Here is a 24,264-nt window from a genome sequence, read left to right as displayed (position 1 = left end):
AGTAGCCACTCCAGCTTTCCATTATGCGGCTCCAGTGACGCAAAGCTTCAACACAGGCATTTTTGGATTACTTTTGGCATGAAATAGCATGACTGTAGACCAATGTAGTTGTGTATATTTACGTGTTAACCTAATAAAACTGTAAATCAGTTTTTATATCTAAAATAGAATTTAAAGACACATAATAAGAGAGCAAAATAAAACAAAGTGTCACTTACCACTAAGACTGTAGTAACTTCCCAATAAAGAGATCTTTGTCGTAAGTTTTTATGATTAATTGCATCAAGTATAAGCCACAAAACTATGGAAAACGACTCTATCTGCAGTTTTTAAAGCAGTAAAAAAAAAAGCAAGACATGGATAAAATACCATTGTTCTAGTCTTCTTTTGTCCAATGGCTATTGTGCATTGTGTGTTCCTGAGGTGTTAGTTTGCACTATCAGCCTGGGGTGCTTCACTCTCTCAAAGATAGTTTGCTAACAGAGCTTTCACTCCATTGCCTTTAATGAAAATCCATACTAAACATTTAGCGCTGTGTGAGAAAGGGGGGAAATTCAATAAGACACATAACACAATTTATAAATTACAGGAAGAACCAATCGAACCAACAGGAAAAATGGAGAAATGTTTCTGTTTGTTAATTTCTCAAAATTCTGTGAACCACAGTAGCAGCTGCTGATGTGTGGTGAAAGAAGTGGAAATCTATTTTCTCAGCCAAAATGAAGTCCAATGCTGTGTTTTTGTTCAGTCTTCTTTTCCACATAGATTATCAGTCATGCCGCCAGAGATGTCTCCACCGAGGTATTCCCCAAACTAATGGTCGCTCTTGGACAGCGCCATCGATAGTAAACTAATCTGCAGCCTGCAAGGCACAGGAAACAGATCTCATTAGCACTCATTGAACTATCTTCCAAGGAAACTTTCATCTTTAGACCACTCTGACAACAGGCCTGAAAGCCAGACTAATGTCACTTACTAGTTCTGGGTTTAATGGCTGACTGCAGAATGTCTAATAGCTGGATGAGCAATAAAAGAGTGAAGTCATCTGTATGAAGTAGTGTTTTCATGTTTACATGCACAGCTACAATGGTATAAGATGTATTTTTTTTTATACACAGAGTTGTGCAAGACAATGTTTTTGGTGCATGCAGGAACTTTTCATTTGTGAAAATGTTGACATCAAAATAATACTTCCTACAATTTTTCTAAAAGGGTTTATGTTTATGGTATAATGTTGTGTACCATACTAAAATATTCCTCTCTGTTACTCCTTATTTTCCCCCTCTCACTTTATGATATTCTTTTCTTATCTTGCATTAATAAGTACGTCAGTTATATAAATATAGCCTATGCATGTGCCATTCTGTGAGAATGGTGTGAAAAACTAATAAGTAACCGGTCATAAAAATCATAACAGCTTAAATTTAGTATACAATCCATAGACTTCTTAGAAATTAATTACTTAATCACATCTTTCCACATTTTTCTGTTAAAAAGAAAACATTTCGTACTTTTAGTTTTAGGGTACATTTTTACTTGCTTCCCACTCATAACTGACAATTCCTGACAGGCTGCTTGCTGAGCAAAAGCTAGTAAACTAATATTTGGAGTGATGCTTCCACAGTGTGGCTGAGGCTACAAAATACACTAAGAGGGTTTGCTCCTTCAGCCACTAGAGGGCGATATCGAAATTACTCGTACATCTCGCGAGTTTTGCAGACGTCTTGTTGTTTGTTTACAACCTGGGAACTTCCTTCCTGTATGTAGCTTTGTCCACAGTTAGCTAAGTGGTGTAATCAAACTTCTAAAGTCAACTTTCAAGATGGGATGTGATGGTGGGACCATTCCTAAAAGACACGAGTTGGTGAAGGGGCCCAAAAAAGTTGAGAAGGTACGTTACGGTTGTTTCATTCTTCCTTTTCAAATTCATCATTGCTGGCGACGTTGACAAAAGCTGTCAGGATGCTAATTGTCAGCTAGCTAGCAGGCTAACATGATATTGTCATAACTATTTGTCTTGGAAATACTAAGTGACATACTAAATCGAGTCTTATTTTAAATAGTAGTGATAATTATAAAGATAGATTAGCCAGTCATTGGATCTAATGTGTGCTCGGTTCTCTTGTGTGAGATGTTATATCGTGAAATGTAGCTTGGTTGGCTAACAAATTAGCTAACGTTAGCTTTTAAAATAGTTAACGTTACGGTGGTTTAATCTTCACAAACGAAAGAAGAATCTAAACAACCAGCTAACATTGGTGTTAAGTATGTAATTTAATCTTCATATAATTAACCAGCGCGTCTCTTGAGATTCATTATCTATTTTTGTCCTGGCCAAAACGCCAGCGTAGGGTTAGTTAACACATTTCATTTACAACATTCACACAGCGTTAACTTAACGACGTTAAAGTTAGCCTCTGATACCATTATTATAGTTATGAATAAGTGTTAGACATAGTAGCAAAAGCCTTACCGCTATTTAAACCTACTCTAGGTATAGTGGCTCTCGATCATGTGGCGTTTGAATTTTAGTGTGTGATATACTTTTGTATACTTTTATGCCAATGTATCCAGGTTGACAAAAATGCAGAGTTGGCCGCAAAATGGAAGTACTGTGCCTTGAGCCAGGAGAAACTCAGACGCCCCATTGTTTCCTGCGACCTGGGAAGGTAAGGGATGTCTTTCTGTTTACTCATTGATAATCAGGGTTAAATTTGCTCCCTTGTTACAGCTGTGGAGACAGAATGGCCTGATAATTATAATTGATAATAACTTTGGAAGATGCCAAGAAACTCAGTCATGCCTTTTGTTTTGTCACACTTAGATTATTCCAATACACTTCATACTGGATTACCAAATAAAACCATTGATCTGCTGCAACTCGTTCAAAACTCAGCAGCAAGAATTTTAACCAAAACTAGGAAAAGGGAACATATTACACTAATATTAGCTTCATTGCACTGGCTACATGTAACATTGAGGATAGATTTTAAAATTCTTTTACTTGTTTTTAAAGCCCAAAAAAGGTCTAGCAACTTCATATCTCTGATTGCTTGTCAGAATATGTTCTAAACTGTTCGCTTAGGTCGCTTAATGCTGGCTTGTTAAATGTGCCATATCTGTTTTTTTGTTTATTTGTACCTCTTTCTGTAAAGCACTTTGAGCTGCATTTTATGTTATGAAAGGTGATATATAAATAAAGTTTATTATTATTATTATTATTATGTGACAATGTGAACATGTTGTCTGAGTTAGTGTGTGCAACACGGTCACAGTCTTGTGTTAAAGATTGAAATACACTGTGTACTAAAAGTCAGATCAACGTTTTGTTACAGGCTCTATAATAAAGATGCCATCATTGAATACCTTCTGGATAAGTCTGCCGAGAGACCCAATGCTGAGGCTGTAGCACACATTCGTGGGATTAAGGTATGTTAACACTGAAGTTTTGTACTCTTGTCAAAATTCACTGATAATTTCCCAACTTTTCTTTGATGAATGTTAATATATAATCCTATTTCTAAAGTCGACTGGTTATGCATTCATACATGTAGGGGAACTTGAGTGCATGTAAATGTGTTTGTTTATATATTTGTGTGGGGGGGCACTGACACTTGTGAGCATTTATTTTGGTTTCATGTGGAAATTTGTGCATGTTTATTCCTCTATTACCAGGATATAAAGGAGCTCAACTTGACTGATAACCCTGAGTGGGAGGGAGAGAGAAGAAATACTAAAGGAGACAGATATGAGGACATCCACTGTGGCATGTTCATTTGCCCTGTTGTTGGGTTGGAGATGAACGGCAAGCACAGGTAACATTAACTAGTAAAGGGTCCTCAGCCTAAGAATCATAAATAATAATAATGAAAAAATGTTCTCCATTTGTCTTAAATATCAGCTTTGTTCACCCAGTTTATCGTCTAATACTAATCTACTTATTAGGTGAGAATTTAATTTTCAAAACTGTTAGATTCTTGGAAAGTTCACTGTTGATCACAATGTGCCATTAAATTAAGCTCATCGGTATCTGTGTGAACAGTGCAGACGTGTATCTGTATCTTCATGATGTTTCTGCTTGTATTATATTCAATGCTGTGTATAAGTGAGCATGTTGCTAGAGCATTTGAGCGTACTCCGCTATTATAAACCTTCATTCAAAGTTTTAGACTTAACACTGTTAGAAAATGCTCCTCATGGCCAAGGGAGCCCTTTTCATTTGTTCATTTTGCACAGGGAATGGTCATACACACTAAAAAGGCTGTAAAAGGTTCAAGATAAAAAACCCACATATTGTATTTCATATTACCTGATGTTTCCATTTTCAGGTTCTGTTACCTGCAGACCTGTGGTTGTGTCTTCTCTGACCGAGCCCTGAAGGAGGTCAAGACAGAAATCTGCCACAAGGTGAGCAGTATTTCATCCTTTCTTTTCCAGTTGATCTGTTCCAAATCAATATATGTATGTTTTTTGTTTTTTTTTTACTAATAAACCCACCCTTGTCACATTTATACATTTATGTGTAACTCACTGTGGATAGTGTAAAAATGTCAAAGAGATAGGAAAGCACTAAAATATTAAATAACTACCCAATAATTTACTATTAAATCTGCAGTTTGTAAGCAATTTGAATCAAGGAAAACATTGCTACATATGCTACAACTTTCACATCGATAATAATTTAGTTCTTTGATGAACTAGTGGTTTGCCAACTATGAATCTTTTTTTTTATTTTCCTGGTAGATTTTAAACCAATTCTTCTATTAAACTGCTCTACATCACTGACCTCCCAGTCTTTCGCAGTAATTCTGCTTGTTTGATTCACATACAGAGATCTCTCATTGCTAATGCTTTGTAAATAAGCAGTCTTGATATCAATGTAGATAACACACCAGCAGTCGGGCATTGACTTGGTTCCGGATGAACAGTCTGTTGCTGAGATGAATAAGAATGTGAGTTAAAACTCTGAAGTGTGATGTTTTAAAGCTCCCATGCACAGTATGGCAGCTACTTGAATAAAAAGAAAATTGTATCAGCTATCTATGAAAATATAGCTTGAAATAAAAAACAACATTGACACCATTAAGGTATATAAAAGATGGGTAGTACTCAAAATTATTGTCAAGATATGAGGAAACCATGCAAATCAATAAACATCATACCTGAGGACACAGTCTGAGACTGTTAGCTTGTTGGTGGTGATCATTTTAGAGTCTATACAAATGTGTAGCTGAAATTTACATATGTCAGACAGGTGTATGATATAAACTGGATGGATGATTAACATATCAGTTTTATGTTATTATTTTTTATAGGTAATCCAAAATGACAGTTGCATATCAAGTTAGGTAATACAGTGGCACTGTAAAATAAAATGATAAAAACTATTCACATAACATCTCCAAGTTTTTCAAAGATTTACTTCATAAATTTTTGAACGGGGGTTTGGCAGGCTTACTCACAACAGTATCCCTAAGAACAACAGTGGCATGAACTAAAATAGCTCTAGCAGCAGTTAAAAAAAGCACATGTTCTAAAAAGGGCAAAGCAGAAGTGGCAAAGCCACTTCTGCCTTGCCACTTCTGCTTTGATAGAGCCACTACAGTCAGCACATACCTGTTACAAATACCTTTGTAGCTCAGTTTGACCCTCTTCTGATGTGTGATTATCTCACACTTTTAGCAAATGGTTGAAAATTCAGTCATGTATTTTTTTTTTTTTTCAGTGCCCCTTTGATGATGTAGATATAGGTTGTTCCTTTTTTTGGCGTTATTTCAGTCATCACTGTCCAAAGTGGAAATTGTTCACAGTCCCAGCTTACCTGAGAAAATCACACATATTTGACTATTTTTCATCAAGTGTCTCTAGGCATTTTTTGGCAGCATTGCTCTTCCTTTCTAGTTGTTTCTGACAGTGAGCCAAATGGAGCCACATGGGAATCTCAGAGATACAGGCCTATGAGCCATTTTGGGTCTTGACCTGTTAGCTTTAGTAACTTTAAAGCCATGGTTGTAATTTCTCATGCAGAGGCTATTTTGAGGTAGCAGATAGTGGATGATATCTAATCACTGTTGTTGTTTCTATATAAGTGGAAGCATTTGGCACAGATCAGTTGTTTTACTTTGCCAGAAGTAGGTCCCGAAACCACAAGAAAAGCTACAGTGATCCATGTGAGAAAACTTAGTTTAACTGAGATGTGCATTATAGCCAACACACAATTTCTTGAATTTATAGTCATTGACATTTAGGCTACCTGTACCTCCTTCTAATTCAATCTCACATTGCCTGGCATCGTGTAGACTCGGACAGTTGTTGGCATATTTAGTGAACATGTGAGAATGCAGTAATAGGACTTCGCATCACCAAGCAAAAACCATAAAACCTCAGTGCTGTAAGTGGTCTGAAATCACCCCAAGGCTGTGTGTCTTACTTCGATTATGCAAGAGGTCTGATGTTTTCCCCAAACAGCTTTTTGCCCAAATAAGTCAATTCTGTAAGACTTATCTTCCTATAAAAATGCAGGGAAAATATCTCAAAGTAGTGACCAGACAAGTTTCTCAACACAGTTAAAAGTAACCTCAGCCAACAAGCTCTGGTGAATATAACTATACCGTTTCCTCTAAGTGGTTTATAGTGAAAGCCATAATTAATTTTTTTAAATTTATTTATTCAGATGTGAAGTGGCTTTTTGTGCAGTCAAAACATAATTGTATGCAACAGAGAAAAGGCAAGTCTGGTTGTCCTTGACTCACTAGATAATCTTCCGGTCTTCCGTAGCCTCATTGTTCACACTGAAACCTGAAAGAGTGCTGTGCATCCTGAAACATGCTGGGGAGGAGATTTAACCTCTACAGTCACTCTGACAAACATTTTACACGATAAAGTGAAAAATAGGATGGAATGTCAGCAAGAAGGGCAGGGAGATTGTTTCCAAATTGTCTTTATTTCATTGCATCTGCTACTATCTAATCCATTACAAAAGAAAAATAGACAACAGTTTTATCCACAGGTGATTTTTTTTAAAAGCTAGACGACATGCTGAACAATATCAAATTAAAACAAATACATAATAAATTTAATTAAATAATATTAAATGTTTATTCAATACTTTGTGTTGTGTAGTGGTCTCAAACGGTGTCTTGTTATATATGTGTATGCTTTCTCCATGGAAGTTATTTTACTTGTTTACATGCTTTAACTGTTTTTCCTTTACTGTAAAGATACTTATATTCTCTGGCCACCAAAGATAGTAGCCTTTCAAACTGAAGTGAATGGCATATATATTGTTTCAATATCAACAAGAACAGCCGTCTTACAGTTTCATAAACAGACACATACATCTCTCAACAATACTCATGTTGCAGAGTCTTTACAGTGAACAGTGCTCAAAGTGACCACTGAATGAGTGCAAACAATCTGGGCTGCATGCACTGTAGCCCAGCTTTTGTTTAGGATACCAACAGCAATTTCATGCCCTAGCACTTCTCTTGAAGTAGCTGCTGCTGCTTTAGTTGCTTTAAGCTGGCCAGGCGCCATGACGGCTCTATGGGAACAGTTGCCTGCATGAGCACCTTGTTCCTGTGCCACTGCTCTAGACAGTCCAGCGCCTTAGGAAAAGTCTTACTCTCAAACTTATTGGCAAACATGCTCTTCTTGTTAATGATCCATGGCAGGTCTTCCATTCCGTAGACACAAATGTTTCGTACATAACGCCCTAGAAAATGACAGAGACAACAATGGTCATGCACCTGTATATTAGATTTTAGGCCTGGTACTCTTTTACCAGAGAATATCAGACTTTCATGATGTTGTGTGTGTTCTGTATGTGGGTAGATTGTGTGCCATTGTAAAATTTTCTCTAAAAAGATGCGGGTATTTTCTTGTTATATAAAAATCATGTTTCCTATTTTTATACTGCAGAAGCTTGGATAAAACATAGTCTAAACCTGAGAGGACGCCGTATCAGATTAGTCCTCTTATCATCTTTTGTTTTGTAAATCCTGAGTTTCCTTAGTCAGTAAATGGTTCTGTAAGCCTGTCTGGAGCCAAACAGCCAAACATAACTGCAGACCATCTTTATTTCATAGGACAGAGATAGAGTATGTAGTGTACTAGTGGGTTTGGCCACAAAAAATGACCTCCATCACTGTAAATGCTGTACTACAGTATAATGTACCTTTGCAACCATCGTGTGCCTTTCCTTCTTGATCCTTCCACTTGATTGCCCTGATGGATCCTGCCCAACCTCCATCTATGTTGCTGCCAGGAGCTTCTTCAAACACGTAATCAGACAGGATGAATCATTATTATGTGACCAAATTGGATTATAGGTATTTATTAACTACCAGCAATGCTAAATCACATTTTTAATTTGCCAAATATAAATACAGCCCTATGACAACCATCAAAACAAAACAAAACACACCCATGGATGATTAAAAGCTCAAATTTTAAGAAAATGATTAACAGGAATATCAAAATCAATCAAGTCTGTGAAGGTCAGGTGCATAGGCCATAGGATTGACAAGGAAATATGGTGCTTCTTTCTCTCTTTTCAATCAGTGTTTTTATGATGATCTCAGTTTTAAACTAGATACTGTATGTGGGCATGTTGTAGTTTTCTTTCACCCCATAGGGGTGGGATAAAAAAAAAGGAAATGTGTTACTTTGAGATGGTGACTAATAAATGTACCATTTTTTTCAAGTGACCTTTTTTATATGTAAAAAAAGAAAAAAAACTTCCAACATCTTCACACATTTCAATAGCATTTACTTAATGTGCCAGTGCTCTTGTGTGATCACCTCAGTCATGCTGTAGCCCACTGTATGGCCAATTAAACTCAAGACTAATTTTTAAAATTAGTTAACACCAGTGACTTTTCTCATCTCTGACTTTATCATAAAATTTTGCTGAACACAAAAATTTGTTGAAGTGCCTCCCAAAAGGGGAATTTTAGGTGTTCTCTCTTACCATTACATTGCTTTAGATCACACAGCCCGTGCAAACTTGAAATCATGACCGGTGCCATAAGAGCACAGTCATCAAGTCAGTATACAATGTTTGCTATGGTTGAAGTTACTGTATGACCTTGTTCTTTCTCGGGTCTCCTTTTGTTTAAACATCACAGTAGTTAATAATTAACATTTATATACCAAGGTTTATGTTACAGATCTGGAAAAATTGTATGTCAGCTTTACTGGAAGTCACCACCTTTCAGTGTACCAGGTAGTTTACCTTTGATGTGGTTGAGTGTCACCCAGTAGTGCTCGTCTGGGCTGAACGTGTCTTTGGACCACTCCAAGAGGTCGTGGGCTATTGGGCTTTTCAGAACAAAGTCTACAAAGGCCCTCGTGAGAGCGTAGTAGGCTGTTCCAAAGTACACCTCCAGATGGTGTGGAGGAGGACCTTTCTTCAGTCCCTTCCCTTTCGCAACTACATGAGACCCAATGATCTCCTTGTGCTGGAAATGTGTCCTGTACCTCATAGACACTGGTTGCTTGATCCCAGGGGTCATGTTTCTATCCTTCCACTCTTTGCTTTGCATGTACTGCACCAGTTCCAGGTTACTCTTGACAGGGAAGTCCTGTCCACACAGATTCACCACCTTTCTCCAGCCTATCTGGGACTTTGCTAAATCCTTCATGCAGTTCAGATCTGCCTGCAGACGGGAAAACCCAGCGTAGGCCACAGTCTCGCTGCGGCTGGAGAGGAAAGTATTTTCAAAGCAGCTGACAAGCTTCCGTACGGCCGCTTGGTACTCCGAAGGAGCCTTAGCGTCCACATGAATGCAGTAGACATTTTGGGGCATGTAAATGGCCCGCAATAGGCGCACGAAAAGCTCCAGCTCCTTGTGAACAGTCACAATAAATGCTAAAGGATAGTTCTCCTCCTCGAGGCTTAGTGGTCTTGTGATAAAGTTAAGGTCTCTGGTCAAATTGGAGCACTGCAGATGGCTATTCAGAATATAGCTTTGTGCCTGTAGACAGAAAAAAACATTAACACTACACCTGTAAAATAATGGATCTGGTAAATTAATTGTTTTGGTTTGATTGTTGTAATTTCTTATTTTATACATTTAAAAAAAAATCATTTTTTAAATGCGGTGTATATTACCAATAATATAAAATGTTTCTAGCTCCACTAGTAATAGAGTTAGATTAAGCAAATAAGGATGGCAATGCCACATGGTAAATACTACCTGGTACTTGTGTCAGTTTAAAAATTTGGAAAATTTGATCCAGAATTTTCTGTATAATTCTCATAATAATTTACTCTCCTGCAAATAAGTTCATATGGAATAGAAAATGAAACATACCTTGAAGCTGTGCCATTCTATTCCTTCTTCAGTGTCGGGGAGAACAGCTTTACATTCATTGTAAGAGGGCCTGTGAGTTGGCGGCTCTAAGGGCTTGGGCTCTGTCGGCATTCTGGTCATCAAGTAAAAAACTGAGAAGACCATAATACTCATCCCCAGGCACAACAGGAAGCTGCATTTTGCCCCTTCAAGCTGGCGCATAATAGCCTTCTCTGTATTCAGACAGCACCACCACAGATGAAACTCCTGCAATAAAGATATCCAGATTGGTTAATAATTTGCAGAAGGGTCCTGGACCCATGAGGGATATTAAATAAGGTTACATATGTAGGTTAGCCCTAATTGATAGAGCCAGCTTTTAGCTCAAGAAATGTAGTTTAGTGTACCAAATTTAGTCCTTTAATAACTGTTATCTGAGATGTCAAGCATAACTGGAAACCAATTGTATCTGGTTCGTCTTTCTGAAACACAACATTTAATAGTAGAATTCCCCTAAATATGTAACATTATATGTAACATTTATATCGTGAGATTTCTATAATCATGCAGTGTAAGAAATTCCACCTGCAGAGAGCTGCTCTGTCTCACTTTTACACCCCAACCAACATGCAAATAAGCCAAAACAAAACTGATGAGAGGAAATGGTTCAACCACCCTAGGCAAAATATAGAGTCAAAGTTGCTACTATAAAAACCTTTTAAACCCAGTCATTTAAGTTTTTGTTATATTATAAATATTTTAGCTCTGCTAGATGCACGGATGAAATTAGTGCTGAAATAATTAGCTAGGTAATTAAGCAGTGAGTTGTTCCACTGGTGATCAAATGTTTTAATTATAAATTTGATAACCAGTCAATTATCAAGTAAAAATGTCAGACAATTGTTGGTTACATCTTGCTTAGGTTTAGCTTAGCTCGCTATCTTTTGTTTCATAGAATTATGAAAAGAGCTAATTTATGCAGACAAAGGAATAATATCTTGAGATAAAAGAGATGGAAATTACAATATTTTTTCACTGAAAATCGAGGCAATTGTGTTTGCCTAATTTGTAAAGAGACTGTTGCCTTGTTTAAGGAATTCAATGTAAAGAGACATTACCAGACAAAACATGCTAACGTATACGACAAGCTAACAGGGAGTGAGCGCGCAGAAAAAGTGAAGCAACTCCAAGCTGCTTTAGCCTCACAACAGCGACTCTTCGTGCAGGCCTGTGAGTCAAATAAATCCGTCACCAAGGCAAGCTACGAAGTTGCCATGTTAATCGCCAAATATGGCAAACCTTTCACAGAAGGTACGTTTATCAAGGACTGTGTCATGAAAATGGTGGAGAACATTTGCCCCGAGAAGAAGCAAGAATTTGCTAATGTTTGCCTGGCTCGTAACACTGTGGCACGGAGAATAGAGGACATATCGTCAGATATTCAGAGACAACTGGGGGACAGGAGTGACTTTTTCATTAGCCTGCCGTGAAAGCACAGATGCATCTGACACAGTTACTGATTTTTTTGAGACAAGTTGACGATGACATAAACGCAAGAGAGGAGCTGCTTGACCTCCAAAGCCTTAAAGGCCAAACAAGAGGAACGGATTTATTCGTTTCTGTTTGTGCAGCTGTTGATGATATGAAACTATCAAGGAGTAAAGTTAGTGGGATGATTACTGATGGTGCGCCCACCATGGTTGGTGTACGAAGTGGATTGTCCACATTGATCTGCAACAAAGTTAGCGAAGAAGGAGGTAATGCCATTAAACTCCACTGTATAATTCACCAGCAGGCTCTCTGCGCAAAACATCTCAAATATGATCATGTTATGAAACCCGTGGTAAAGGCAATCAATTCTATTCGCTCTAAAGCCCTTTACCATCGCCAGTTTAAGCAGTTCCTGCTTGACATCCAGGCTGAATACGGAGATGTAGTATATCATACTGATGTGAGGTGGCTCAGTTGGGGTCTGCACTGCAGCGATTTTTCTCTCTCAGAGAAGAAATTGGACATTTTTTGGCTGAAAAGGGACAACCGATGCAAGAACTGTCAGATACTGTATGGCTGGCAGATTTAGCTTTTTTGGTTGACATAACGAAGCATCTGAATGCGTTGAACGTTAGCCTCCAAGGACAAGACGCAGTGGTGAGCCAACTATATGCACACATTAAGGCCTTTGGAACCAAGTTGCAACTTTTCCAAAGACACTTGTCACAGATTGAACCCTGCACTGCACATTTTTTAGCTTTGCAAGAGGTCATGGACAGTTTTCCACAGGACAACATCGGTGTGCAAACGAAGAGGTATGCAGCAGCCATTGGATCTCTTTCTGTGGAGTTTAAGGAACGCTTTCGGGATTTTGCAGCTATTGAAAAGGACATGTTGCTTTTTTCTTCTCCCTTCTCCGTGGACCCCAGTGATGCTTCGCCACAGCTGTAGCTGGAGCTCATTGAGCTGCAGTTTGACAATGAGTGGCGTGGCAGACACCAGCAGCTTTCTGTTGTTGACTTTTAGGTTTCCAGAAATGCGAACATTTGCAAAGATAATGTTGAGCTTATTCGGCTCCACGTATTTGTGTGAGAAGACATTCTCTGTCATGAACTCGAAGCAGTTCTTGGTTAGGTCAAGACCAAGTGACTTCCACCTACGTGACATTTTACGCATCTCAACCTCTTCCCTCAAACCAGACCTGGCTTGTTTACTGAAAACCAGATCTCAGTATAACCCTTCTCAGAACAGCAGCTATCATTATCAGTAAGTGTATTATTATCATCAGTAAGTTACCTGTTTCTTGGTCAATCTGAAATTCTGAGTGTTTTGAATGGCAACATCTGTCACTAGTAACAGTGAAAAGCCAAAAGCACAGTTATAAATATATGCACTTGGACTTCTGGCAATTATTATATTAAGCTTTTGAATAAGGTTTGCCGATAACTGCTGGTGTTGTACCTGTAGATGTGACACAAAATATTACTTTCTGAATGATCTTGTGAAAGACAAGAGTAAGAGTCATATGTTTTAAGCTTAAATGTAAACAGACTTTGCATTACTCATATAAGTCACGTTTAAAATGAACATGGGGTTAAGATTTTTTATCAACTTGACGGAAGTTTAAGGTATTCCATACAGTTTGTTCTATGTTATCTGACTCCAGATGTGAAAGAAAGGCAGAATTTTTTTTTTAATTTGTTCACGCCTGAGTGGCTTAGATTTGGTTACTGACTGTCTGCTAACTGACATTAGCGGTGCACTTTTCCCTGGTGAATATTTGTTTGGTGGCTCGTTCAACAAGCTAAGCTGTAGGACAAGACGGGTATTCATGTTAGTCAGTTATCATCAAGTTTTGATGATGTAGACACAGGCTATCGTTTCATTCACTACCATGTTTAAAGGAGGAAGGTATCATGCCTAATAATGCACTTCAATTTAACAATTGAGTATTGAATATTTTATAGATTTTAAGATTTTATTTAAAAATTGGACATCTTTTTTTTTTTTTTTTTGCTGATCCAAAAAATGATCCAATCCTGGACTTAAAACCATGATATGATCCGAACTGTGAGTTTTGTGATCCGTTGCACCTCTAGTTTCCACCCATGAGACTGGAACACTTTAGTTACTAAATGAATTGGTGTCATAGTTTCCCTGGGTGCTTTGCCTTTGTATTTTATGCAGTGAGGGTAGCATTTACAATTCAAATTTTATAAATCCTTAACTTCAAGCTTAACATTGTGATAAAGTCCACATCTTTCCTCAACATTGTGCAAATTATAATGATCAACCAAAAAAGTACAGGATATAAAAACTCTTGCTTTGGAGCTGTTGAGCTGTGGGAAGACCGAAGGATAGAAAGCTTGCATAGGCTAAGAAATATATCTTATAGCTCTGTAGCCTCTTTAGAAGAGAGAAGCTGGACATCTCTGAGGACCTTTCTTAATCCCACGTCAATGAAGCCTCTTCACTTGAGTCCCCTTTGCTGTTACAGCTCTGTTGTTCTTGAGAACAGCACCAGAGATACAAATATCCATAGAGCGGCTGCTATGGAAATGTCGACGGTTTCTAATCTGTCGAGATACCTCCCACACACTCCTTCCCCTCATATTCATAACATACAAAGCGAGCACTACCCAACATGTAAATAAGGAGAAATTAGCTTGGTCGTCTCAGTTTTTGTAGTTGGGGATTTTCATCTAAAGTTGTGTTTCTCTACGGGAGAGGTACTTACCCCCAGGGGACTTTGCTGATGGAAACATTGCTGTTGCTACTGTAAGAAACTATTTTTGTCATATTTGAAATATAAATCTATTCTAACCCCGTTCTGAATTCATATTTTTTTAAAATAATAATTCAAAAACCCTCAACTCTTTAGTAATGAAAAAGAACTGATAAGAGTATTGATAAATACTGTTGTTTCTTTCCTCTGACGTTTCGTTAAAGAAAAAATGCTGCCACTCATCTGTGAACTTTGGAATGAATCTGGAACGAGTCAAATATTAACAGACAGTAAAAATCTATATCTGTTGGATCATAAAGTCTGACGTGTGCCTTTTCTTGCAACAAGGAAACAAAAAGTGCTAAGATGACATTAGTGCACTCTGTTTTGTCTCTGTGATATCTGCAAAACGGGACAAAAAATGGTTTGTTGATAAAATAAAGATAAAACCATAACCGTCCCCACAGCTGGCTAGTGGCTACAGCCTGACTGTTGGAGGATGAGAAAATCCGACTCAAATCCATTCACAATATGCCTGTTTTACCAATGTTCTGTGATTATTATTTTTTTATGGCACACACAGTTTTTTTAAAATAAATATTGTAATGATAATAGTCCGAAATTGTGTGAAACTGCATAGTTTTTAGTTATATAACATTGAATCTTCTTGGGGGAGGACCTCCAAACCCCCCAACCAAAACCCCTGTAGGCCAGTTGTTATTTTTCTGACCACTGTAGGTATGATTCATCATACATTCAGGTATGAATCAGCTGGATAGCATCACGTTTTCCTTTGGAACAATTGATAAGAGGGCTTCTTGTTTGACACCAGCACCAACTGACTGCTTTCTGATTGGCTACTGTTCATGATTCATAACCTCATTAAAGTTTTACTATCAAATCTCTAGCCGCTGCATTTGTTTAACACTTATAAATAGAATTTCTATTCTTATAGCTATTCTTATATGCTTTTTTAATGATATAACACAAAATAATAATCGACATTAGTATTCAGGGGAGACAATTAGCCTATATTTTAATTGATCAGGGGGCAGTAAGGGACCTGGATAATGGAAAGTTGAGAACCACTGATCTAAATCTTATATTACAGTAAATGCAACGCATACAATAAAACACACAGACAGGAACAGTACGTAAAGACAGAACGGCAAAGACAGATCAAGGTCAGCCAGTTACCTTTTGAGACAGTTCAGCCTGTAGTCCTTCTCTTCTCGTAGAGGAAGTAAAACATTAGACATCAGCAGCTTTTCTGATCAGGGTAATCTAAACAGCTACTCCGAGTGTCTTATATCAATTCATCCAGAGTCCCACGGAGAACGTAAGTAATTTCCACTGGCGCCATCACCAGCAACAACAGCAACAGGAGTGGTCTTTTGTTATAGTTTTGAGCTAAATTTGGTTGTCAGGATTTGATTACTGTTGTTTCTGGCAGTGAGTGACCTGGAGGCTGTGCTCTCTAAGCTTGAGATCTGTGTCTGAGTGAGACAGTGTTTTGCATATGTTTGTGGGATTTTTTTTTTTTTTTTTTTTTCTCTGGTTGTGTTCATTGCTGATTAAGTCGCTCCCCCCACCCCGCATCCCCATGAGATGAGTTCCGTCCCTGCCTGGTTACCAGCAGTTACACCCACACACACACACCTGACACACAGGCACACACTCACACCTCACACACACACCCTCTCTCCCCAAGGTTTTTTTCCATTCTCCTCCCCATACAGTTTCCTACTCACTGGTCCGTTGCATCTTCCTTTTTTCTTTTTAGTCCTTTCACTTTCCATTATCGTTCCTCAGTCATCGTTATCTAAAGTTCCTCTTTTCTTTGTCTCTCAAATATGGTTAACTCCAGTTCATCTACCCAGTTAAAAGTGCACATATTGAATTATCCACAGTGTCTCTCCATGTAGCGCCGTCTCTATGTCATCTTCACCCTCTTGTTGCTCGTCAGCTGGTGGGTTTAGTGCTGAATCAGTGTTGTGGTCGACTTGTTCACTGACTTCATGATAAGGTGCTCAGCTCACTGTTGGTTTACGGTAATAGCAACAGCAGAGTGACTGACTTCCGAGCAGCATGCACACAGTTTGTTTGCTGCATGGTCAGCTTCTGAGATTATCTCTCTTGTGTTGAACAGAGCACATGGCCATGAGTCCACACCCACTGAGCCTGCATTACAGACACACAATAGATCCCCTGCTGGTTACTCAGGGGTTTAATATTTGTGTTTGGATACGGGTGTGTTTTCCCTTTTTATGAGGCAGGCATGCAGACTGTAGCTTATGTTAGTATTATAGTTTTTGCAGTCATACACTAATTTTTATGAATTAGAGATTTTTGCCATGTGTAAGAGAAATGCATCTGATTTACAAACTGTTCTGGATCAATCAAATGCTAAAGCTGCATTAACATCTATACAGGAAATTGATATGGAAAGAAAAAGAAAAGAAAAATGAATCATCTGCCAGAATTCGATTAGGGCTCTAACAAACAAGCAGACTTTCGATTTAGTGAAACAACGTATTCTGCAGTTGTAGAGGTTTGTTTACCAAACAGTTTTATCTGCACAGGGAATTTTTCTGTCGTGAAAAGACACATTTCCTCATTTTGCCCTGTCATCCAGATGATAAGATGTCCAATAATATCTTTAAAACAGGACAAGATTTAGTACCCGATGGAGGAGCTGTGGGAAATCCACATTAGGAGCGTTTTTAGATTTTGTTGGATACTAACATAAACACAAAAATAGGCCTGTAGTAGTCATTCGTTGCTCATAAACTGTTATAGATATACTGCGGTGTGACAAAGATGTACAAAGATAAGATACATCACTAGACACCTATGATTACGAAATAGTCATGATCACATGCTTCTTGCTGTTCAATTCTGTAGTTACAACATCCACCATGCTCAACTATCACCTGCATACCAACTACAATACATCATTTTATTTTTGAGCATTAGAATAGACAATTTGTTTCCATTATTTAGGTTCAGTTTTCCTTTCAGAGTAAACTAAATGCAACCTGCATGCTGATCTGGATGAATGTTGATCTTTTATACTTCAGAAAAGATCACTGCACAGCACAATCTCTGTGTATGTTTTTTGTTTTTCACTGGAAAAACAATTATGCAGTCGTGTATGGAAATAGCTTGACTTATTTTACTATGTGCTTTTTCAGCTTACCTGGCCCTGCCTCGGATAACCTCAAAAACAATTTAAAGATTTCCATCAAGCTGGGTAAACAAACCATGGCTTTACAAGTCAAAGTAGGAGTACCCCTTACTTGTTGAACACCTGAAGCTTATTGAGGCTGAGATCTGGACTTTTAACCTAATCATACATCATGTTGTGAGATTGTGTGTTTTTTAAAGAGGCTTGCTCATCTGAATGTTGAGTAGATGTGCCTGGATGATGCCTTTTTTAGAGTATGTATTGACTTTTTCAGAGAAATTGTTCTCTTAACTTTCCTAGTAACAACTCAACTTGTGTTTGGGAAATTTATGCTTCAAGCTGGTGGACAGTGGAATCAAAAAAGGGAAAATCCTCTGAACACATAAAATGGGACTTCTCAGGAATGATCTATAAATAAGTGGCTTGGGGAATTTTGCTAAAGCACTAATAAAAAAAAAACAAACAAATTAAAAATAACTAAAACATTCTCCCAAAGGGAGTTAGTGGGTTTCCTTAACGATACAACATGTGATTCAGTCGTTAGTTTATCCCCAACACCAAAATAGAAAATACAGGAGCCTGGTATCTCACACTAGACATTAAGTTATCAATGTGTTCTGATGTGTTTAACTTAATTATTTGGGGGAAAAAAACAATAATAATGGTGAAATAATCAAATTGATGTTCTATACACTGTTTGCTTTCATTTATCCCTACAGACAAAACTCTTTGCACATGTATAACACGAACTTCAATATTCAGTTTTGTCAGTTTTTAATCAGAATTTGCTCACATTCTTTCATTTCGACAACAGAATTAAAAACATATAATCATGTTATCTTATCATATAATCATGATATGATTCTACTGAATGTTGAATCATGATATTGAATTACTGCCCAGCAAGAGTTTAGTGTTGCCCAGATTTTCTTACCCATCACATTTTAAAGATATACACGCAATCTGATCATTTTTTTGAATTTGGATCCCTTTTTTTTTAGTGCAGATGTTTTCTACTGTGTCATTTAATAATATCTCTTAACTGGGATGTTGTGTGTGCTTCAGTGTGGGGACCCGTTTCACGATGAGGACATCGTTGTGCTCAATGGCACAAAGGAGGAGGTGGAGAAGCTGAGGGTGAAGATGGAAGAGAGGAAGGCCAAAGCCAAAACTAAGGTGAGGTTTCATTTTAAGTGAGATACAAGTTAATATAAGATGATGACAATATAAAATAGGTCGTCTGGGGTTATGTTTGGAAGGTGAAATAATTTGGTTTGTTCTTAAAATCAAGATGAAATGAAAAATACTTTGTTTTAAACTCTTTTAGATCACATCCCCAGTCTTATTGTGCACGTATTTAACATTTAATATATTATATATATGCCAATAATATATTTCATATATGCCAAAAAATACAAAAAAAAAATTCTTTGTGTTTTTATATCAAAATCCAATTATGCTTTCTTCCTGTAAAACAAAATATGACATGTGCTTACATAGGCTTTAACCAACCCATGTCATCATGACATCCACCCATCAATTAGTCTTCAACTTTTAGCTGATTCATTACGACACACCCACTTTCCAACGTTCAAATCAAGTTCCTCCCAACGTGTTATGCCCTGCCTGTCTATCCTGTTGCAAATAAGTCACGATACAGAAGTTAGATACTCTCAAAACGCTGTTTCATCTGGACTTTAAAAGCTATTTATCTGTCAGCTTTTTTAATATTTCAACCCACTAAGAAGAAATTTTGCCATTTTTTTTTTCTTTTGTAAACTGATACTTCCCATCAAATACTTGTCTTAGAATAGTTTTTCAAGTTAAAGGTCATGTCAGGGATTTTGTTTGTGTTTATTTTGTACTCAACACATTTTCATCTCCCTTTTTAGAAATCGAAGAAGAGCAAAGTCGCTGAAACTGTGTCAACACCATCAGAATCAAAAGGTTTGTGTAAAGCCTGGGTAAAGTATTATACACCTTGTAATATGTTTAGCATTTACATAACCAAAACCAAACAGCTAACAAAATGCTGGAATCTTTGCTTCTTCATTTGGATAATGTTTTGAATGCACTGTAGAGGAGTAGCTGGGTTATTCAAACCTTAAACCCAGATGAAATCTCAGTAAATACTTTCGTCTTTATTATATAATCAGACGGACAAACACAATTGTGTCTCGTGATCAGTTTTGATTGCAGATGAACATCTAAACAATCATTAAATATACTGTATGGCATTTGTTTTGTGTAAGGCAGACCATCTCTGCTGTGGAACACTGTGGGGAATCTTTGTGTTACCAGCAGATAGCCACTGCTTTTTTTTTTTTTTATCTTTTTCTTCCAGTCTGTCACCTGACTTGACCCCAAGATCCATGTCCATATTATGTATTATTTCTTCAGTTTATAGCAGTTTTGTGAAATTGGTTGGTCATATTAGACAGGCTCACTGTGTTGATTTAGTACTCACTTCATATTTGCACAACTTCCTCTTTGTAAATATTTTCAAGAACATGTATCGCTCTTCCACCGGTTTTTATATTCTTTCTTGGGCTTCCTGATTAAGGAAAAAAACAAAAAAGTGATATTGGAACAGGTACAGTGGCTTTACTGTCTGAATCTCTGTTTATAAATCTCAGATCAGAGACCCTGAGTGTTCTGTGTCTTTTGAGAGCAGTGGTGTGGTTTCCTGTTTAGGTCTCTAGGATAGCACAGGCCTCTTTTCTTACAAGTGAACAGGGTGTTGGCTGTGTCACACTCGCAGCTTATTTGTGTTACTGACATCATAACTTAAGTTTCAATGAAACAACAATCGCCTAAGTGCACCCTTTCCCTTTCCTGCTTGTGTAAAGCTTCCTTTAGGTTTAAGTTTGTGAATTGTTTTATTATTTCTATATTAAAACCATATAATACAAACAGTTATTTTTATTTCCCCTGACTTCTTTTCTCAATATGTTGTGTCCTTTATAAAATAACAACAGTGAACTTCCATTATAAACCTTTTATGTGGTTAAAATATACATCAGTTTGTTTTTATCATATACATAATGTACAGTTAGTTTTCCAATCATAATTTCAACAAAATATCACCTCTCTGTCTTCATGAAATATCCTAACTCTTATTTCTCCCTGCAGGTGACACACAATCTCCACAAGTGGACGTAGCAGGGAGTAGCTCACTACAAAATGGCGGTGAAAGCAGCCAGTCAGGTAGCTAACCACGCTTTTGCTCCTAGAAATGTAGTCAGTGTACGTTTAGACATAAGCTCTCTAAATTTGAAGCTGGGATTAGTTCTGGGCTGCCAGAATTGCTGCAAGGAAGAAGGCTCCCCACCCCACCTACGACATGAGTCATTCTGAGAGAGAAACTGTTGAAAGTGCACACGTTTTGTGTGTGAAATTTTGCCAGATCATTTTGAAAAAGATAGTCCGTTACTTCATGTCATTCAGTGAGGACTTTAAACTTCAGGGAGCATTTTAAAAAGCTTTGATTGGGTGTCAGATCAAACACAAAATATAGGCAAACTATGGTTTCTCTTTAAAATTGGTTGGTTTTTTAATATAGTTTGCTACATTTAGTATGACGTTTTAGAGAAGTTAGAGACCAAGATGAATATACAGTACAATAGGACATTATCTAATTATATTAGTACTGAAGCCAATTTTAAAAATCCTCATCATCTTGTTGATAACCTCCCCCTCATCCTCTTCATTTATTTTTTTCTCATTTTATGCCTCATTCTTCTTTATCCTCATCTTTCTCCTTCCTCTTGCTGTTTTGTTTTCCCGGCTGTTTTCTAATCTACCGTCCAGCTGTGGCCGGACCCTCGGGATCCTCCAGCTCCTCCAGCTCCTCCAAAGGCTCCAAGTCTTCAACAAGCTCCGCCTCCAAGAGGTCCATCCAGGACATGTCGGAGAAGTCAGAAGCCTTTAAATCCCTGTTCACCTCCCACAGCTCGGCAAAGCGCACCAAAGATCAGACATCCAACTGGGTCACTCACACCCCGTATCACTTCTAGTTACTATCACTCAGAGCAGAGAACACCCATTTTTAGATTTTGACCCATTAAAGAGCCATTACTGATAAATCTAGTTCTTCATCGCCAGCCCACACACACACACATACACACACACACATACATATTACCCATCTGACTTCTAATGACAGTGTCACCACTGTGCGGACTCATTCTCTTCAGTCCCCAATAGCTCAGTGTTTACATGTTGTGGACATTTTGTTAATAGCTCCCCAAGCAGTTCACACTCTTTGTTTTGTAACCTAGTTTGTCCCCCATGTATTCCCCCAGCATCTCTCTGTTCTCACTCACAGGTGCTTTGAGGATTGATGTTAGGGGTGTTTTTTTTCTTTTTTAGACTATATTATTATAGTCTGTGTCACTCTGCTGTCTCCTAGTGGACAGTTCATGGTTGAGACTATCACAAAACTAATGTCAGATAGGCTTGATTTCTTTCATTTAACGGGAAAATCTGTAAAAAATCTCTACATCTGTAGAGTTCCTACTGTTGTCTGTGAATGAACACATAATACAGATAATGATTTCTTTTTTTTCCTTCCAAGCTCAAGTGCACAAGCAAAAAAAAAGCAGTTAATGTAACAGGACGACAGGAAACATACTTGAGATCTCCCTCAACCTTGAGCATCACAAGCTGCGATATTTTAATTTTTTTTTTTTTTTATCCCAAACAATATGCTTCCACTGTCTTATAAGTATTTTTTCTGGGCATTTTTGGAAGACCTGTGGGGGGAAAAAAATATGTTGGCTTCCAGTTTGTGATAGCAAAAATGTAGTGAATTTGAATTATCATATTTTCTACACTCTCTTCTTTAGACAGTTGTTGTTGTTTTTTTTAAAGGAGATTAGGAAATGTTGTGTTTTTCCTGTTTGCAGTTGGACATAGATCCTTTTTTTTGCATGTAATGAGCAAATGTCAAAATAAATTTATATTCAATCCTACTGTATGAGTTTTTTTTTTTAAATTACTCACTATATATTTGTGTATTCTGTAGCTGATTTTACAAGTAAAATCCCCAAGAAGTTGCCCGTAATGTGCGGTTCGTGTGTAATCTAAAGCTTGGTTACACAAAGCTGTATGTACAAGAAAGAGCAACAATTACCTTTGATGACAGCAGCAGCAGCAACTTCCTGTTGACACCTTCAAGGGAAAATTCACACCAAAAACAACAAACCATTGAAAGTTCTTATTACGTAGCGTACCAGTGCTTACATGTAAAAGGTGTGAGCTTGAGATTCCTTGTGTCGTTTATTTAGTGATGAATGTGTTTATCTATGGCATCCAGCTGCCAGTATCAAACCGTATTCAGACCATATCAGGCGGTGCAGTGTAATGCCGCAGGGTGGAGCGGATGGGTGGAAGGAGGGGGGCATAACCGCTGTGAAACTATCAGAAAATAAACTTTTACTGATCTGATTCAGCGGCTTTCTCGCTACCACCGCTCCCTGTCTCTTCATTCATTCACTAGCTCGCTCGACCCACAGCTGCTCTCTCAAATTCAAATTCAAATAAGCTTTATTGGTGTGACACATCAGAAACTCATATTGCCAAAGCAGTACTGAGAATTAATACCATTGACAGATGATTAGTAATAAATATACAATGATATGCAAGTATCAACAATCATATCAAATGCAATATAATAAAAGACATTTTTTTAACAGATGTAATCACTCAAACATTGCTTGTTTCTCTTAGAGTATGAACATATTTAACATATTTTGCGGCTATTGCAGCAGTTTCTGAGGATTGGGGAGTTGGATAAAACCTCTCTCAAATCCTTTTATGTCTTGCAATATAATATGAAGTGAGATTCTGTCTCAACTTCTCTTTTATGACAAATGAACACAGCCTGCACTCCGTGGGTAGCCTGCTCTGCCTGTGACGGCCCTGTTTCTATGGCCCAGGCTGTGTCCACTTAGTCTGTACATTGTCAACGTTTCCTATCAGCCACGGTGGTCAGATACTCTGCCGCCATGCATTCTCTGTTTAGGGTCAAGTGGATTTTTAATTTGCTTTGTGATATAGTGGTTTCGTTCCAACATTTGATATGATTTCCTTTTTTGTTTTGAGATGATTTGGTTAGGCCAGATTGTTTGTTGTCTTTCCTGTGTGTGTGGGCAGAGCATCAGGACCAGCTGGCGTCTCTCTCTCTCTCTCTCTCTCTCTCTCTCTCTCTCTCTCTCTCTCTCTCTTAAAATGACAGCAAAGTCATTTTAAGGTACTCCGTCATAGCAGAGTTTTAGCCTACAGCTCTGATCAGTCTGATCGCCGGCTGTGATTGGCCAGTTTTCCCCTCGCCGCCTGATTTGCTCCATTAATGATAAAAAAAACAGACATAATCTGCCACAATTACACTCTTACATCCGATTCATGGGATAAAAACAGCAACTTCTGCTCAGATAGGCTTATATGTATATTTAACAGTTTATATGAGTTAAGCTCTAAAGTAATCTTGATCCTTTATCGAGGGGGGACAGAGTACAACAAGAGCACTGTCGTAATGTGAGGATCCAACCGCAAGGTGGCAGCAG

The 24,264-nt window shown here is 37.8% G+C and overlaps 2 protein-coding genes across 3 annotated transcripts; one reads left to right on the top strand and one right to left on the bottom strand.

Moving 5' to 3' along the window:
- Window positions 1-1,715: 1,715 nt before the first annotated feature.
- rtf2 (replication termination factor 2) lies at window positions 1,716-22,461 on the top strand. The gene is made up of 9 exons (XM_042407204.1): window positions 1,716-1,891; window positions 2,575-2,669; window positions 3,336-3,429; window positions 3,676-3,815; window positions 4,329-4,407; window positions 18,764-18,874; window positions 19,591-19,645; window positions 20,831-20,905; window positions 21,509-22,461. Exons 1-9 carry the CDS (start codon window positions 1,823-1,825, stop codon window positions 21,712-21,714), a joined length of 924 nt encoding a protein of 307 aa, XP_042263138.1. The 5' UTR covers window positions 1,716-1,822; the 3' UTR covers window positions 21,715-22,461.
- gcnt7 (glucosaminyl (N-acetyl) transferase family member 7) lies at window positions 7,034-22,961 on the bottom strand. 2 transcript variants are annotated; one of them, XM_042407202.1, is made up of 5 exons: window positions 22,833-22,961; window positions 10,317-10,562; window positions 9,236-9,977; window positions 8,177-8,272; window positions 7,034-7,714 (listed from the first exon to the last, which is right to left on the bottom strand). In XM_042407202.1, exons 1-5 carry the CDS (start codon window positions 22,905-22,907, stop codon window positions 7,476-7,478), a joined length of 1,398 nt encoding a protein of 465 aa, XP_042263136.1. In that variant the 5' UTR covers window positions 22,908-22,961; the 3' UTR covers window positions 7,034-7,475. The 2 variants fall into 2 exon arrangements, with proteins under 2 accessions (XP_042263136.1, XP_042263137.1); XM_042407203.1 differs by lacking the exon at window positions 22,833-22,961 and adding an exon at window positions 15,709-18,371.
- Between the last annotated feature and the right edge of the window lie 1,303 nt (window positions 22,962-24,264).

The sequence above is a fragment of the Thunnus maccoyii genome, chromosome 3 (assembly GCF_910596095.1).
Source record: "Thunnus maccoyii chromosome 3, fThuMac1.1, whole genome shotgun sequence".
In the NCBI taxonomy this organism is placed as follows: domain Eukaryota; kingdom Metazoa; phylum Chordata; class Actinopteri; order Scombriformes; family Scombridae; genus Thunnus; species Thunnus maccoyii.
Note: the sequence above shows the minus strand (reverse complement) of the source record. Positions and strands in the feature narration are given on the sequence as shown.

Bases quoted from the DNA above. Each gene is read 5' to 3' on its own strand.
- rtf2 (XM_042407204.1), top strand. From the start codon at position 1,823: ATGGGATGTGATGGTGGGACCATTCCTAAAAGACACGAGTTGGTGAAG. The intron at 1,892-2,574 runs GTACGTTACGGT...CAATGTATCCAG, and splicing joins GGCCCAAAAAAGTTGAGAAG to GTTGACAAAAATGCAGAGTT. The intron at 4,408-18,763 runs GTGAGCAGTATT...TGTGTGCTTCAG, and splicing joins AGACAGAAATCTGCCACAAG to TGTGGGGACCCGTTTCACGA.
- gcnt7 (XM_042407202.1), bottom strand. From the start codon at position 22,907: ATGGTTTGTTGTTTTTGGTGTGAATTTTCCCTTGAAGGTGTCAACAGG. The intron at 9,978-10,316 runs GTATGTTTCATT...TTCTGTCTACAG, and splicing joins TAGAATGGCACAGCTTCAAG to GCACAAAGCTATATTCTGAA. The intron at 7,715-8,176 runs GTACATTATACT...GTCATTTTCTAG, and splicing joins GGCACACGATGGTTGCAAAG to GGCGTTATGTACGAAACATT.